This window comes from Natrix helvetica (assembly GCF_964273705.1).
Source record: "Natrix helvetica genome assembly, chromosome: 6".
In the NCBI taxonomy this organism is placed as follows: Eukaryota; Metazoa; Chordata; class Lepidosauria; order Squamata; family Natricidae; genus Natrix; species Natrix helvetica.
In genome coordinates, this window is record NC_138553.1 from 49,030,728 (window position 1) to 49,046,158 (window position 15,431).

Sequence of the window (15,431 nt, forward strand, 5' to 3'; positions counted from 1 at the left end):
GAACACTCAGCATTGAGCAAATAGGCTGGGTTCTCCAATAGTAATTTTATGTGATATTTAGCTGTTATTAGGATTTTTCCCCAGGTTTTATTATTTTGATTTTTTATTTTCCCTTTTTTCTATTTTTTATCAAGAGGATTTACCTAACTAAGGCTGAGGCAGCGATCGGTTCCACAGCTGCTTAGTCGCAGCTGGGGGAACAAGCGAGGCCGCTTGTCCGGCGTCTGCTGGCAAGCGCAGGGAAGGACGGCAATCCCCGTGCTTCCCTGGTCGCTTTGGAGGAGAGGCTTTTAAAAAAGCCCTTGCTTCTCCAAACGGCGTCTTTTGCCGATCGGGAGAGCGGCGGCCATTTTGAAAAGCGCTGCTTTGGCGCGCTTTTCGGCTGCAGCCAATGAGAAGCGCCTGGCCCTTAAGTGAGGCTTTTGGCGCGCAGAAGAACCGGCGGCCATTTTTTTGAGTCCTTTTTGCCTCCGGAAAGCAGCAGCAAGCAGCAGAGCCTCTCCGCCTCAACAGACAGCCGCAGAGGATTGCGAGGGCTTGTCTGGGTCTCCAGCAAGCCTGAAGTTCCCCAGCCACCCAAGGGGAAGCGGCAAGGAGTGTCCTGGTGCCTGATCCAGCCTCCCATCTGAGTCTGCAGACGCTTCTGGAGCCGTCGGGCCAGCGTCCACTGCCCTTCCCTCAGCAGCGACCTCTTCGACTCAAGATCAACCAAGGATGGCTGATGAAGGTTTGGAGCGAAGGGAGGAGCTGGCAGGGCCATCTGCAAAGCGCAGTAGGCCAGATCCCTCAGGCCAGGGGAGAAAGGGAAACAAGGGCGCTGGGGGGAAAGCTTCCCACTCTGCAGCTGGGAGCAAGGCCCCCAAAATTCAAGGGGACAAGGGGCAGGACTCCCTGAAGGATAAGTCTGTTAGGCCCCAGGTTCCCTCTGCACCCTTACCAAGTGAGGCTGGGCCAGTTCCTTCCCCACCCATCCAGAGGGAGATAGAGCAGGGGGAGGAGATGGGGGATAGATCCCCATCCTTCTGTGATAGGGATTCCATGTCAGGATCCCCTGCAGCCTCTCTGGGTTACCCAGGTTCTCCTAGCTCTTCAGTCAGGGAGGATCTCCCCTCCTTTCAATATTGTTTTCATGCAGAGGATCAGAGAGATCCTCCTAGGGGTGCCAGGGGACAGGCCTATGCCCAAGCCAGACCTGTAGAGGACAAGGGCCCAGCTATGTCAGCAGAGATGAGGGATCTCATCACGCAGGCTATTTCCCAGGGTGTGGTAGAAGCCATGAGGCTACAGGAAGGCAGGGGTGGCAAGGCCTCTAGGCCTACTCGCCCCCTGGGGGAAAAGAGGACCAGAGTACTCGATTCCCCGGGCACTTCTATCACCACAGAGGTGTCTACGTGGGAGGAGGAGGCTGCTGAGGACTTTGCCCTCTCGGAGGATGAGGACATGCCTCCAGACAAGCCCTCTTTCACTGGTCTCTTTAAGCCAGCCCTATTCAAGTCCATCTTACACAAGGCCAGAGCCTCTACTGAGCTTGGTGCCAAACCTAAGGACAAGGAAGTCCCCTCTACTTCCCAGGACCTCATGGCAGGGTTGTTCAGCGAAACAACCCCTGACCCAGAACTGATACCAGTCCCTGACATGTTCATGGAGGTTATTCAGCGCCAATGGGCACAGCCTGGTACCCTGGCCAATCCCAGTGGCGCAGACAAATCTCTGTACCCTTTAGAACCTAGACTGGAGGATGTTTTGAAGCCTCCAGAAGTGGATGCCCCTGTGGTCTCTCTGACCTCTAATTCTAATCTCCCGGCCGAGTTATTAGAAGGGTTAAAGGCAGAGGATAAGAGGGCAGAAAAGGCTTGTCTCAAAACGCACCAGGCGGCTGCCTGGGCGATCAAGACCTCCACTTCGGCCTCGTTCTTTACGAGGGCATCCTTATTATGGCTGCGCCAACTCAGATCTCAGCCCCCATCTGAAGCATCTCGTTGGCGACATGATCTTAACAAGATCATTACGGCTGTGGAATACGCCTCTGATGCGTCCCTGCACGCAGCGAAATTCGCCTCCAGGGCACTAGCGTCCAACATCACTTCTCGCCGCCTGCTTTGGCTTCGGCACTGGCAGGCGGACATGAAGGCTAAGTGGAAGCTGGCTTCAGCTCCTTTCAAGGGAGAGAACCTCTTTGGGGATTCCCTAGAGAAATTCCTAATTGAGACAAAGGATAAGAGGAAGGTTCTTCCTTCCACCTTCAGGAAGCATGACAGGAAAGGTCAGGGCTCGTTCAGGAAACAGGCCTTTCGGGCACAGGAAGGTGGCCAGGCCTCTTCCTCTTCTTATTCCTCCCAAAGACAGTTTAACCAGTCCTCTGACAGGTCCCAGGAACGAAACAACTTTTCTTCCAGGGGCAGACAATCCAATCAGGGGTCCTTTCGGAAGCCCTTTCGTGGGGGAGCCCACAACCGTCAGTTTAGACGTGGGAAGTGACCGTCTGGGGTCTCCTCCCATCGGGGGCCGCCTGCAATTCTATGCAGACCGTTGGGAGGAAACAACCTCGGACAAGTGGGTATTAAATACCATCAGGAGGGGTCTAACCTTGGAGTTTCTATCCTCTCCTCCGCGGACCTTTGTTCGCTGCCCACTATCCAAGAACCCGGTAAAGAGGGCTCTCATGCAGGCAGAGATAGATCATCTTCTGCAGATCAACGCAATAGAGGCAGTTCCTCCAGAACAGGAAGGGAGGGGGTTCTATTCCATTCTCTTCCTGGTCCCCAAGAATTCAGGGGGGTGGAGGGCCATTTTAGATCTGAAGCGCCTGAACAGGCATCTGGCCTACAAGCGCTTCAAAATGCAGTCTCTCCAGCCGATCCTAAGCTGCATGCGACAAGGGGATCTGCTCACTTCCATCGATCTCAAGGAGGCGTACCTACATGTGCCCATCCATCCTGCACACAGGAAGTTCCTGCGCTTGTGTTACAACGGAAAGCACTTCCAATACAGGGCGCTTCCGTTCAGACTTTCTTCTGCACCCAGAACGTTCACAAAGCTTCTTGCAGCTGTGGCGGCCCACCTGCGCAAGCTTCCAGTCCGCCTGGAGTGCTATCTGGACGACATCATCATCCATTCAAGAACTCAGCAGCAAGCGGTGAGAGATGTAAACGTCACAGTTCACACCTTACAGGACCACGGGTTTTCCGTAAACATGGAAAAGAGCAACCTGACTCCTGCCACACGCATACAACATCTGGGCGCCATAATAGACTCGGTGTCTTGCCAGGTGTCCCTGTCTCCGGAAAGAATCCGCAACATCAGGAACAGAATCCGGTTGTGTCGCAGGAACAGGTCCTGGCAGGTAGTGCAGCTATCCCAACTGTTAGGGATCATGATTTCTTGTCTCAACATAGTTCCCTGGGCACGTCTTCATGCAAGGGAACTGCAATGGTTCTTACTTCCAATGCAAAGAGCAAAGATCAGCAACTCCACCAAGCAAGTTCGCATCCCACCAAGAGTGACTCGGTCTCTGAGTTGGTGGCAGTCTCGAGCAGTGGAGAAGGGTTGCCTATTCAGAGAACCCGACAGGATCGTGGTAACGACCGACGCCAGTCTCTACGGTTGGGGGGCGCATTGCCAAGGCCAGCTGGCGCAAGGCAGGTGGTCCAGCGCGGAGGCAGCTCGGAGCATCAATTGGCTAGAACTCAGGGCAGCCCGGCTTGCGCTGAGGAGATTTGCAGAACAGCTGAGGGGGCACCACGTTCTGCTGCTGACCGACAATGTGGCCACAAAGGCTCACGTGAACCGACAAGGAGGGACCCGCTCCAAAAGACTCATGTCAGAGGCGGAGGCCATAGGACGATGGGCAGAGATCCACTTAGCGTCGCTGAGGGCGGATCACATTTCCGGAACCAGCAATGTGAGTGCGGATTGGTTGAGCCGTCAGACCATCGACAACTCGGAGTGGCAACTTCATCCGGACCTGTTCGCACAGGTGGTAAGGAGGTTTGGTCTCCCACAGGTCGACCTGTTTGCCTCGGCGGCAAACACACAGCTCCAGCGGTTCTTCTCCCGCTACAAGTCAGCACAAGCGGAGGGGACGGATGCCCTGAGGTCCAACTGGCCTCCAGGGCTTCTATACGCGTTTCCGCCCCTCCCTCTGATCCCGCAGGTGATCTACAAGCTGCTGAAGGAGGGGGCGGAGCTCATTCTGGTGGCTCCACATTGGCCCAGGAGATCCTGGTTCGCGGACCTGGTCGATCTGTCTGTGGAGCAACCGTGGAGAATTCCTCCAGACCAGGTATCCTTGCGTCAAGGGGCCATCAACCATCCAGAGCCCCAATGGTTGCAGTTAGCCGTCTGGCACTTGAGAGGCAGCTCCTGAAGGACCAGAGCCTCTCAGACAACGTCATTAAAACCATCCAAGCTTCCAGACGTCCGGCCACTACTCGCATTTATGACGCGACTTGGGCTGCCTTTTCTTCCTGGTGCAGCAAACGGGACATTGACAGTGTGGAAGCGTCCATCCCTCAGTTATTGGACTTCCTACAAGAGGGCTTGGACAAAGGACTGGCACCAGCCACTCTCAGGCGCCAGGTTGCCGCATTATCCACCATCTTAGCCAGACACCAACCTCAATCCCTGAGTCTCCATCCTCAGGTCAAGAGCTTCTTGAAGGGGGCCTACAACATCCGACCCCAGGTGGTGCACAGGTACCCGACCTGGAACCTACCCTTTGTCCTGCAGGCATTGACAGCGGCTCCCTTCGAACCTTTGAGGAAGGTATCTCTTCGACATCTGACTCTTAAGACTGCCTTCCTCATAGCCATTACTTCAGCCAGAAGGGTATCTGAGATTGCGGCCTTCTCGGCCAAGGAAGAGCTGTGCATCATCCACCCAGACAGGGTCATCCTACGGTTAGACCCCGCCTTCATGCCGAAGGTGAATTCTCATTTTCACAGGTCTCAGGAGGTCATCCTCCCGAACTTCTGTCCCAGCCCTCAACACGCCAAGGAGCGCAGGTGGCACAAATTAGACGTGCGAAGGGCAGTCAGTATTTACCTGAAACGAACTAAGGATATCAGGCACTCCGAGGCCTTCTTTGTGTCTTTTCAACCAGGTTCCCTGGGTCGCAAGGTGTCGTCTTCAACCATAGGTCGGTGGCTGCGAGCTTGCATTAAGATGACATATGACCTTCAGGGCAAGCCGGTTCCACCTCGTGTAACGGCACATTCCACCAGAAGTGCGGCCACGACCGCGGCCTGGGCGACTCAAGCATCTATTCTGGACATTTGCAGAGCAGCCACGTGGGCGTCTCCCACGGCTTTCATTAGAAACTACAAGATCGATTCCTTTGCCTCTGCCGAAGCCTCCTTTGGCCGTAGAGTATTACAGAAGGTTATTGAGGCTCCGGACAAGGTCACTTCTTCCCGCCCTGGGACACAATAGCTTGGGCATGTCCCAATCCTTGTACTCTCCAAGCAGCGCTATGGAGAATGACCGTTGTCTTACCTGAACGGTCGTTCTCATGGCGCTGCGGAGAGTACAAGACCCACCCAGGGTGATTGTTTAGCACCGAGATTGTATCTTTGCACAGGTGTGAGCTGAGAACGTCTTCGTCGGACAAGACCTCGTTTTTAAAACTGAGCCAGAAGAGGCAAAGGAGGCGTGGCCAGAGGGGAAAAATCTACTCAGTCCATGGGCAAACAGGCTGTGTTAACCCAATCCTTGTACTCTCCGCAGCGCCATGAGAACGACCGTTCAGGTAAGACAACGGTCATTTTACCCTCTCTTGGGCTTTAAACTTGAGCTTCCTGTTCCTGTGCAAGAACATGTATTCTATTGTCTTCTGTCACTCCCATGGGGCTATGCAGGGGTCATAGCTGAGGTCAGATAAGTTTGGTTGAACCTTGCTGGGTGATTCCTGATCCTTAGGAAATTTTAAAATGCAGTGAGCCATGCTGCTTAGATGGGTAGAGGGCTAATCTTATTATGTTTTGAGGGCTTATGTCTTAATCCATTACCCTGGAGCTAGAGGTCTTGTAGATAGGCTGGCTCAGTCTTAATGTGCACCAAAATATCTGCTGGGGGTAGGGAACTGGGGTTCTATCTCCTTTTAAGATTTTTATTCCACTTTTAGGAGAAATATTTTATCCTGCCTTTTAAATATTTCCTAAAATATTTCATTCTAGGAGGGATGGATGCTACACTACCTGTTTTAGAATTACACGTGCCTCAATACTGAAATTATAAGACTTGGAAAATACATCAGAGATCATGTAATGGACCCTCTTCATTGGGAAAATCCATTGCATTGCAATTGTATTCTAAAAATAGCACATTTACACACTGAAAGCAAATCAGATACAGCCCAGAAAAAACTTCGTTGATGTCACTTTTCTTTCAGGTATACTTTTCTTTCAGTCCTGTTGTTCTGGAAATAGATCCTCCGCAGCTTTTATGTCTTGAGATCTAGAATTTACAAAAAGTAAGCATAATCATGTATCCAAACTGAATGGCACTAGACTTACATACTGCTTCACAGGGCTTTACTGAATCAGCATATTGCCCCCAACACTCTGGATCCTCATTTTACCGATCTCGGAAGGATGGAAGGCTGAGTCAACCTTGACAGCAACTGTGGGCAGTCAGCAGAATGCGTTGTATCCACAGCGCCACCAGGGAGCTCTTCCAAATAGGGGGGAAAGATCTATGGCTCTCATCCAAACTTCATACTTTTCCTTTGCATCTAAGATCACTAGACCTCTATTACCACTTAATATCATAGGGGTGAACTTAATTTGGGTTAGCATCTATTATGAAAGCGCTGAAAAAAACTTCAGCAGGAAAAAGCTTGTTAGGTACTGAAACAGTCAATCAGTGTTTGATTTTAAAAGTCTTCGCTGAGCAGACGTTTTCAGCGTTTCTCTAATAAGTGCTAACCCTGAATTAAGGTCAGCTCTGTGACCTTAATTAATTGATTAGTACTTCCACGCAGGCTGTTGTTACTGTCTGAAATGGATGAGACCTTAATCAGTTACGCGCGGAAGAACGTTTTCCGTCTAACCAATAACAGAATCAGTTCTCCGCTGCTTCCTCAGACACCTCGTGGCCACGCCCTTCCCATCCCCCGATAAGTCACGTGGGGCTGAGCCTTTGAAAACCGCCTCTCCGGAATGGCTCCTGAAGGGGAAGGGGCTGGGCTCACGCCTGTTATGGCCTTGCCTCTCGCTCACATGACTGTCCTTCCTTGGATCCGGGGCTCTCGCTTGGCGCAAAGGCTGGCGAGTGGAGGCAGTGGCGGCGGCGGGCGGCGAATGGGGGAGCCGATACCCGTGGGAGCGCCAGTCCCGGTGGAGCAGGCAGTGCTGGAGACGTTTTTCTCCCATTTAGGCATCTTCTCTTACGACAAGGCCAAGGACAATGTGGAGAAGGAGCGCGAAGCTAATAAGAATGCTGGGAGCAGCTGGCTTTCGCTCCTAGCCGGGCTGGCCCATTTGGCGGCGGCTGAAAAAGCCTATCACAGCATGACCTTCCTGGGCCAGAAGCTAGGTACCCAAACGTGGGCTGCTGCTGCTAGGCGCTGCATCCCACCTTGTCCGTTCTGCTTTGGGGCCGCTTGCCTGGGAAGGAGCCCTGAGTCATGGGCAGGGCTAGAGGAGGATGGCGGCGTAGTACTGGGTCTGGGGAAGAAACCTGTTCGTCAGCTGCCGAGCCCCGCTCAAGGCTTGCCGAAAGTCAGAGCTGGGGAGGCTTGAATCCCAACGTTTCTTACAGAACGGATTCAGTTTTCCAAATTCGTGCGTTTCTAAATTTATCCGAAGCCCCTTTGCTCCCTTCAGAATGACTCGCTCTCTTTTCTTCCTCTGCATCTTGAGAGAATATATTTGGAGTTGAGGTCTTATAAAACCGTCTAGCCCTTGAAATCTCAAAATTGGTATTATCGATAGGCTTTCTTCTGGATTATATTGCTTTATGTAATGTGGGTAATTGATATAATCTGTAGTATTGCTAAATATGCACTAAGGATAGCAAAAAACTATCCTGACTTAGAGACACATAATAAAAATTACAGATCAAAGAAAGAAAGGAAGTTGGAGAGAGAAATGAAACCATGTAGTTGGAAAAGGAAAATATTAAAAAGAATCGCTTGGTAATAAAATGACTGGCATATTCTGAGGGAAGTAATGAAAATGTCTTACTATTTAAGAGAAGATAAAGTGCAAGCAAAAAGTATGCTAATTTAAAATTGGTTCTAAATCTGCAGCTACCTATGGTTCTATCTTCATGGAAGGGTTATTTTTCTTCTTTAATTCTCTTCATGGTTATTACAATAGTCTTGTCACTTTATATGCAAGTCTTCTACTACATATAGCCATTATATAATCTTGACTGCTATATAGTTTCTTTCATCTTCTGCTTGGTCAAAAAACTGAACCATTCTAGAGCTTTTAGTAGCAATGTGAAGTATCAACATTTAACAATGGCTGTTTACATTAATTCCTCATAGAAAGCTCTTTTTCATTATCACTAATTTTAAAGTTCTAAATTTGTGGAAACAAAGGTTGGATTTTGATAAATGTGGAAGTTTTTTAATAGATAAATCATGCTGATAAATCATAAGTTAATATTTTAACTACAGTATGAATATATACAGGTATTAAGGAATAATGAAAGTGGCTATTAAAGTGTGCCCCCTGACTATCAATCAAAAGAAAATTTGCATGAATATTGTATCTTGTTCATTTCATTCCTATCTTTAGTGACACCTTATTCTTTAACAACAATAGGTGGGCAATCATTCTTCAGCCGGAAAGATTCTATACGAACTATATATACGTCTCTGCATAATGAGCTGAAGAAAGTGGTAGCAACTGGTCGGAATGCAGTGGGAGGAACAGCTCCTCACCTTGAAGAATTACTTTCTCATCTTTCTGAGCAGCTCTGCTTCTTTGTCCAGGCTCGGATGGAAATTGCTGACTTTTATGAAAAAATGTACAGCCTCAGTACCCAAAAGTATATAAACTCTGAGGAACTGATAAATGTTTTGGAATCCATCCTCAAAAGATACAGCTCAAGGTTAGTATGTGTACACTGTAGAGAATGACTGGAAATCTGAAAAATTCTTATTAATATGGTAAAGGTAACAATACTCTCAAGTTGAGCTCTTGGTAACTGTATTTGCACAGTTATTCTGCTAACAGTAAGAAAGTGGTTTACTGTGCTTTCAGGATGTTTTAGGACATTCCAGTCTAGCCAATAGCGCTGAAATTCTGCTGTTGTCTACTATCTAATTCTAAACTTAATTAGGATTCACCAGATCAGCCATTGGATAAAATGAAAGCATGTTTTAAATTTCAAAACTAAGATTGTTTAGTTTCTATTCTTATAAAATATGTAATATATTCATAGTATCAACAGGGTTTAGACAATATTCAGTTATGTATATTATAATATTTAGAGTTAAAATTCTAAAGCAAATATAGCACTGTTTTCATCTTTACATTTCTAACCAGGAAACCAGTACATGTGTACACATTGCTTAAATGCAGACCATAATCTGACCTATGATTTGCATAAAACTGAAATACATATAAGCCCAAATGTGATTTTTGAGCCAAAAGTGTTTTGAGGAAAGTGGGGAGGAAAGAGGGGGAACAAGAAAAATTGATGTCATGGAGTACAATTTAATTACCATATTTTTCAATCTATAAGATGCTCTGGACTATAAAACGCATCTAGCTTTTGGGGAAGGGGAAAAAAATCTGCCTCTGGCTCCCAGCAATTTGCCTCCTTGCAGCAAACCGCTTGGTCAGCTTCAGCACAGCCTGATTTAGCATGAGCAGCTGATTGGCAGTTAGATCGGCCCCCCAGAATACCACCTATCAGCTGTTCCAGGCTGCAGGGATCACAGCCGCCAATCGCTGCTGCCACCTATCATACCTCTGCACGCCCCATTTTCTGCCTCCGTGCCCCGTTTTTGGCGCTGCATGTCCTGTTTTTGGCCTTCGCACATCCCATTTTCTGCCCATTCCAGGTGGTGGCTATATGCGGTGGCAGCAGCGATTCCTACCACCAGGAATGGGCTAAAAACAGGATGCGTAGAGACCAAAATGGGGCAGGTGGACCAGTGGTGGGTTTCAAAAAAAATTGCTATCTATTTTGTGAGCATGGCCTATTTTGTGGGCGTAGCTTAGTCATGTGACCGGGTAGGCATGGCCAACTTGTAAAATGTGGTGAAACTCACTTAACAATGCTCTTGCTTAACCAAAATTTTGGGCTCAATTGTGATCATAAGTTCATTCGTTCTTCCTTCCCTCCTTCCTTCATTTCTTTCTTTCCTTCTTTCCTTCCTTCCTTCTTTCTTGTGTCTTTCTCTCCATCTTTTTCTTTCTATCTTTGTGTCTCTCTTTTTCTCTCTTCCTTCCTGGATTCCTTTCTCTTTCTTTTTCTCTCTCTCCCGCACCCCCCTCTCTCACACACACACATCCCTTCCAGTTGGCAAACATTTCTGTCCTATTTTCTCTACAACAGCAACCTTGTGAGCGGGGTTGGCCTGAGAGAGAATGACTAGCCCAAAGTTGCCCAGCTGCTTTTCATGGCTGAGGCAGGACTAGAACCTAAAGTCTCCTGGTTTCTGGCTTGGTGCCTTAACCACCAGACCAAACTGGCACTGTAAGTTTAATTTTTGTTAGAAACAGTAAAAAAAAGTGTGGTATTACAACTTTCATTAATTGCTTTCTTAGAAATACTATCAAGGAATGATAGCATTCTCCTTTTATACTATAAAGATATACTGTAAATAAGAATATTGAGTGCATGTGTGTGTGTATGTGTGTCTATACTATACACACTATACTATACTGTATATACTAAAGTATATATATTGAACTAAAAAGATAAATGGCTTGTTGAGATAATGCCTTTTATGTACTATTTTTCCACCTTTTCTAGATTTCATCACCCAATCCTTAGTCCTCTGGAGGGCAGTTTCCAGTTAGAAACTGATGTGCTTATGCATCTTCTGAAGGCTCAGGCCCAGATCTCTGAATGGAAGTTCCTCCCATCCTTGGTCCACTTGCACAATGCTCACACCAAATTGCAGACATGGGGACAGATTTTTGAGAAGCAGCGGGAAACAAAGAAGCATCTCTTTGGTGGGCAGTCTCAGAAAGCTGTTCAACCTCCACACCTTTTCCTGTGGCTAATGAAACTGAAAAATATTCTCCTTGCCAAATTTAGCTTTTACTTTCATGAGGCACTTAGTCGACAAACAACCCTATCTGAAATGAAAACTTTGACTGCAAAAGCTAATCCTGATTATTTTGGGAAAATCTCTAGCTTCATCAGGAAATACGATGCTGTTAATGTTTCATTAATCTTCGACAATCGTGGCTCAGAGAGCTTTCAGGGACATGGTTATCATCACCCCCAGTCCTATAGGGAAGCCCCAAAGGGTGTAGACCAGTATCCAGCAGTGGTATCGCTGCCCAATGACAGGCCTGTCATGCACTGGCCTAATGTCATCATGATTATGACTGATAGAGCTTCTGATCTGAATACTTTGGAAAAGGTTGTCCATTTCTATGATGACAAAGTTCAGAGCACATATTTCTTAACCCGACCTGAACCTCATTTTACCATTGTGGTTATTTTTGAATCCAAAAAGTCTGAGAGAGACTCTCATTTTATCTCTTTCCTCAATGAAACATTCTATTCTCTTAAGAACTCTAAAGCTTTTGCAAGCTTGAAGCCGGGATCCAAAGGGTAAGAGGTCTATTAAGACAAGATAGACAACAGTAACACAACACATTCCAAGCTTCCTCAAATAAGCATTTGTACATGTCATTATTTTAAAAAGTATTTTAAAAAGTATTTAATGATGAAAATTAATTATTAAGCATTTTTGGAAGGAAAAATCAGAATTATATAGAATTGAATGGGAACATGCAAATTACACAAAGGTGCACTAAAATTATCAGTGGAGTTTTGATCAACTTTTTTTTTATCTGTGACCCTTCCTTGTTCTTCCTATATGCACTTTATCTTTTGTTAATTCTTTGTTTAGGGTCTGCAGAAAATTTGGTTTCAAATTTTCAACCCGAACCCATGGTCTTCTCTTAAAGTGTTTTTCAGTCATAGTTACTGGAAAATGCTAGAACTTAGAAAGAAATAATTGCAATAAATGAAATGCATTGTAGAATGAAGTATTTTATTTTTCCATTGCTTCTGCACCTTTCAGATAGTTGTACAAACTTGGTTTGGCATTCTGTATTTTTCTAATGTGATACAGACCTAAAAGTAATTATTCTGAAATTCCTTACATTTACATATTGTATAAGAAAAGAAACTTTTGTACATTTTAAAGCTGCAACATTACTGGTAAAGTTGAGCAGCAGTAATTTTCAATCCTAAAACTAAATGCTGAGGGTGAACAAGTGGAGTTTTTAATTGAATTAATGGCATTCTGTAATTAAATTTTAATTTTAATAAAAATTTAAAATTAGAAGGGAGAAATAGAAATATGAGGGTATGTAAAATAATACAGAAGGAACTATATAGTATTATAAAAATCTGGTAAAGTGATTACCAGGACAAAAATTACAATTCAGGATTAGTATTTTAAATACTGAGCTAACTAAAATAATAAATGCTATTTTGGCTCTGTTTGGATTATTGTATTTTAGATTAATAAAATAAATTATGTATGAAAGCATTTTAGTTAAGCAGTTTGGTTAACACTTCTTTGTAAAAGCAGGCAAACAATTCAGTTCTTCTATTGTCTGTACTTTTCTGTTTCATTCAAGTTAGTAACAGCTTCAAAATAATCCTGGGTTAAACCATTAGACTGGGTTAGAATTTTGGTTTAAGTTTATTTATTAAATTATTAAATTTGTTTGCCACTCATCTCTTCACAAGGGGATTCTGGGTAGCTTACAACACTAAAAGCAAACCATAAAAATAAATATTTCTAATAAAAATACAAATTATAATTAAAAGATGGAGCAGAACAGAAACAGGATGTGCAGGGCAAGAGGTGGGATCATCTATTGGTCCATTAACCACCTCCAGCATGATACTTCCCCTTGGGGCCCCAAGCCAGCTGGCAGAGTCAGATCTTCAGATCCTTATGGAAGGTCAGGAGAGTGGAAGCAGAACTCACTCTTGGGGGCGGGGGAGATGTTCCAAAGGATAGGAGCCTTGGTATATATTGCTCTTCTCCTGGACACCATTCCAACTGGAACACCTTGACAAACAAGTTCCACAGAATGCTTTCTCTGCCAGGGTGAGTGGGGCAGGCCAGTCCCATTGGGATGAGACAATTCCTCAGGTAACCTAGACCCATGCCATACAGGACTTTAAAGATGATAACAACTTGAATTGCACCCAGAGACGAACTGGCAACTAGTACAGCTTGCAGAACAGTTGTAACATGAGCCATTCTAGGTGCCTCAAGGACTGCCCAACTTGCCACACCACACACCACCAGTTGTAGCTTCCAAATACTCTTCAAGGGTATTTAGAGCATGTGGTAGTTCAGGCATGAGATGACCTCGGCTTGAGTGGCTAAGTGCAGAGACTCCTGATACAAGGAGGGGTGCAACTGACACACAATGTAAAGTTGTGCAAAGGCTCTCCTAGCAGCAGTCATGAGTCCAGGAATTGCAGACGGGATGTCTGGGATAGTGACATCCCATCCAGAACCAAAGTTCCTGATCTTGAAACTCCATGCACTTGAAGCCATTCAGTCTTACCAGAGTTCAATCAAAGCCTGTTATCCCCTATCCGAGTGCCCCCAGGCACCAGACATCACTGGAGAGCAGTGACAGTATAACTTCGATCACTGTGGGTGAGATATAAAGTTGAGCATCATTAGCTTACTGATGATACTTCAACCCATGGTGGCAGATGATCTCTCTCAGTGGTTTCATCAGCATGCTACAAAAAAGCCTGGAATCTCTCCCTATCAACACCAATTGTGACTGACCTTGGGGAAAGAAAATCAGCGCAGGATTGTGTTACCTAGCCTCAAACTCCAAAGCTGGCCCTACATGGTACCATGGTTGATGGTATTAAAGGTTGTTGAGAGGTCAAGGAGAGCAAGGATGGTTGTATTACCTCCATCCTGCTCTTGCGAGAGATCATCAACAAGTGCGACCAATGCTGTTTCTGTCCCACAACAACCTGAATCCTAACTGGAAGGGGCCTAGATAATCTGTTTCATCCAGGACTCTCTGAAGCTGCCAAGTAACCACCTTTTCTATCACCTTCCCTAAAAAGGGAAAACAGGAAACTGGGCAGAATTTGTCCAGGCAGGTGGATCAAGTGATGACTTTTTTTAAGGAGGGCATGAACCAAGGCGTCCTTAAATGGCTCTGGGAACGTACCCTCCTGCAATGAAGAATTTATTATTTCCTGAAGCCCCTGACAGTCACTATCCTAAAGGTTGTCACTAGCCAAGGGGAACTAGGATCTAATTGGCATGTGGGGTGCTGACAACCTCAAGGACCCTATTCCTCAGATTCAACCAGATTGAACTTTTCCCAGATACCCAAGCAAGACCAACACCGTGCATGGGTTTCAATTGGAAACAAATCCAAGGTTGCTTGTTTTTATATAACTGAAAATAAAATAATAGAAGACTGTAAAGAGCTAATGCACAGCTGAAAGAATCATATAGCTAATTAAACTGAGACATTGTTTAAATGAAACCTTTTTCAGTACATCAGCATTTCACAGATAATTGGCATCCACTGTTAGGGAAAGAGTGATGAAATGCACATCATGACACTGCAAGTCAGTGCATAGCTCACACCACACTTGTTTCTGATGTTGTAGTACAAATATGAAATGGCACAGCTTGCATTGTGGGATGCATATTTTGGCATCATGGCTAGCTGTGAATGCCTACAGATAACAAAATAGTTCTGTTACATGAAACCAGAAATTGGTGATTCTGTTCCTATCAAGATGTTTTTGGGAAACAAAATGTGAAAGTGACAATTTATGTTCATTATTGGCATAGTGTTATTGGGATGCATAGTAGCCAATAGTATTTTTAAATATTTTTACCAATATCCTCATTTCTGGATTCTAGATGATTTGTTGTGTATTTTTAATAAAATAATGCAGAATGTAAAACCACATACAGGACTAAGTTCTACATTGGCAGCTCAGGAATGAATCCTAAAATGCTCTCTGGAAAAACCAGGTCTTTACAACTTCCCAGAAGGCTATAAGGGTGGGAGCAATCCTTACCATGGAAGGTAAAGGTAAGTTCTTCCATTGGAAGGGAGTGTCTATAGAGAATGCCTACTATTGGGCCTCTTCCCATCACTCCAATGGTAACTGAGCAGGCACTTTCTGACTGGATGAGATAGTATTTTATCAGGGGCTACAGTCTGTTAAATTCTCAAGATTCATCCTGTTAATATTTTACAGGTTGGGCA

At 45.6% G+C, this 15,431-nt stretch overlaps 1 protein-coding gene across 1 annotated transcript; it reads left to right on the plus strand.

Annotated features, from left to right (window-relative positions):
• The first annotated feature begins 7,156 nt into the window (after positions 1-7,156).
• KICS2 (KICSTOR subunit 2) lies at positions 7,157-12,184 on the plus strand. Its single transcript, XM_081958299.1, has 3 exons — positions 7,157-7,533; positions 8,772-9,060; positions 10,936-12,184. Exons 1-3 carry the CDS (start codon positions 7,158-7,160, stop codon positions 11,750-11,752), a joined length of 1,482 nt encoding a protein of 493 aa, XP_081814425.1. The 5' UTR covers position 7,157; the 3' UTR covers positions 11,753-12,184.
• The last annotated feature ends 3,247 nt before the right edge of the window (positions 12,185-15,431 follow it).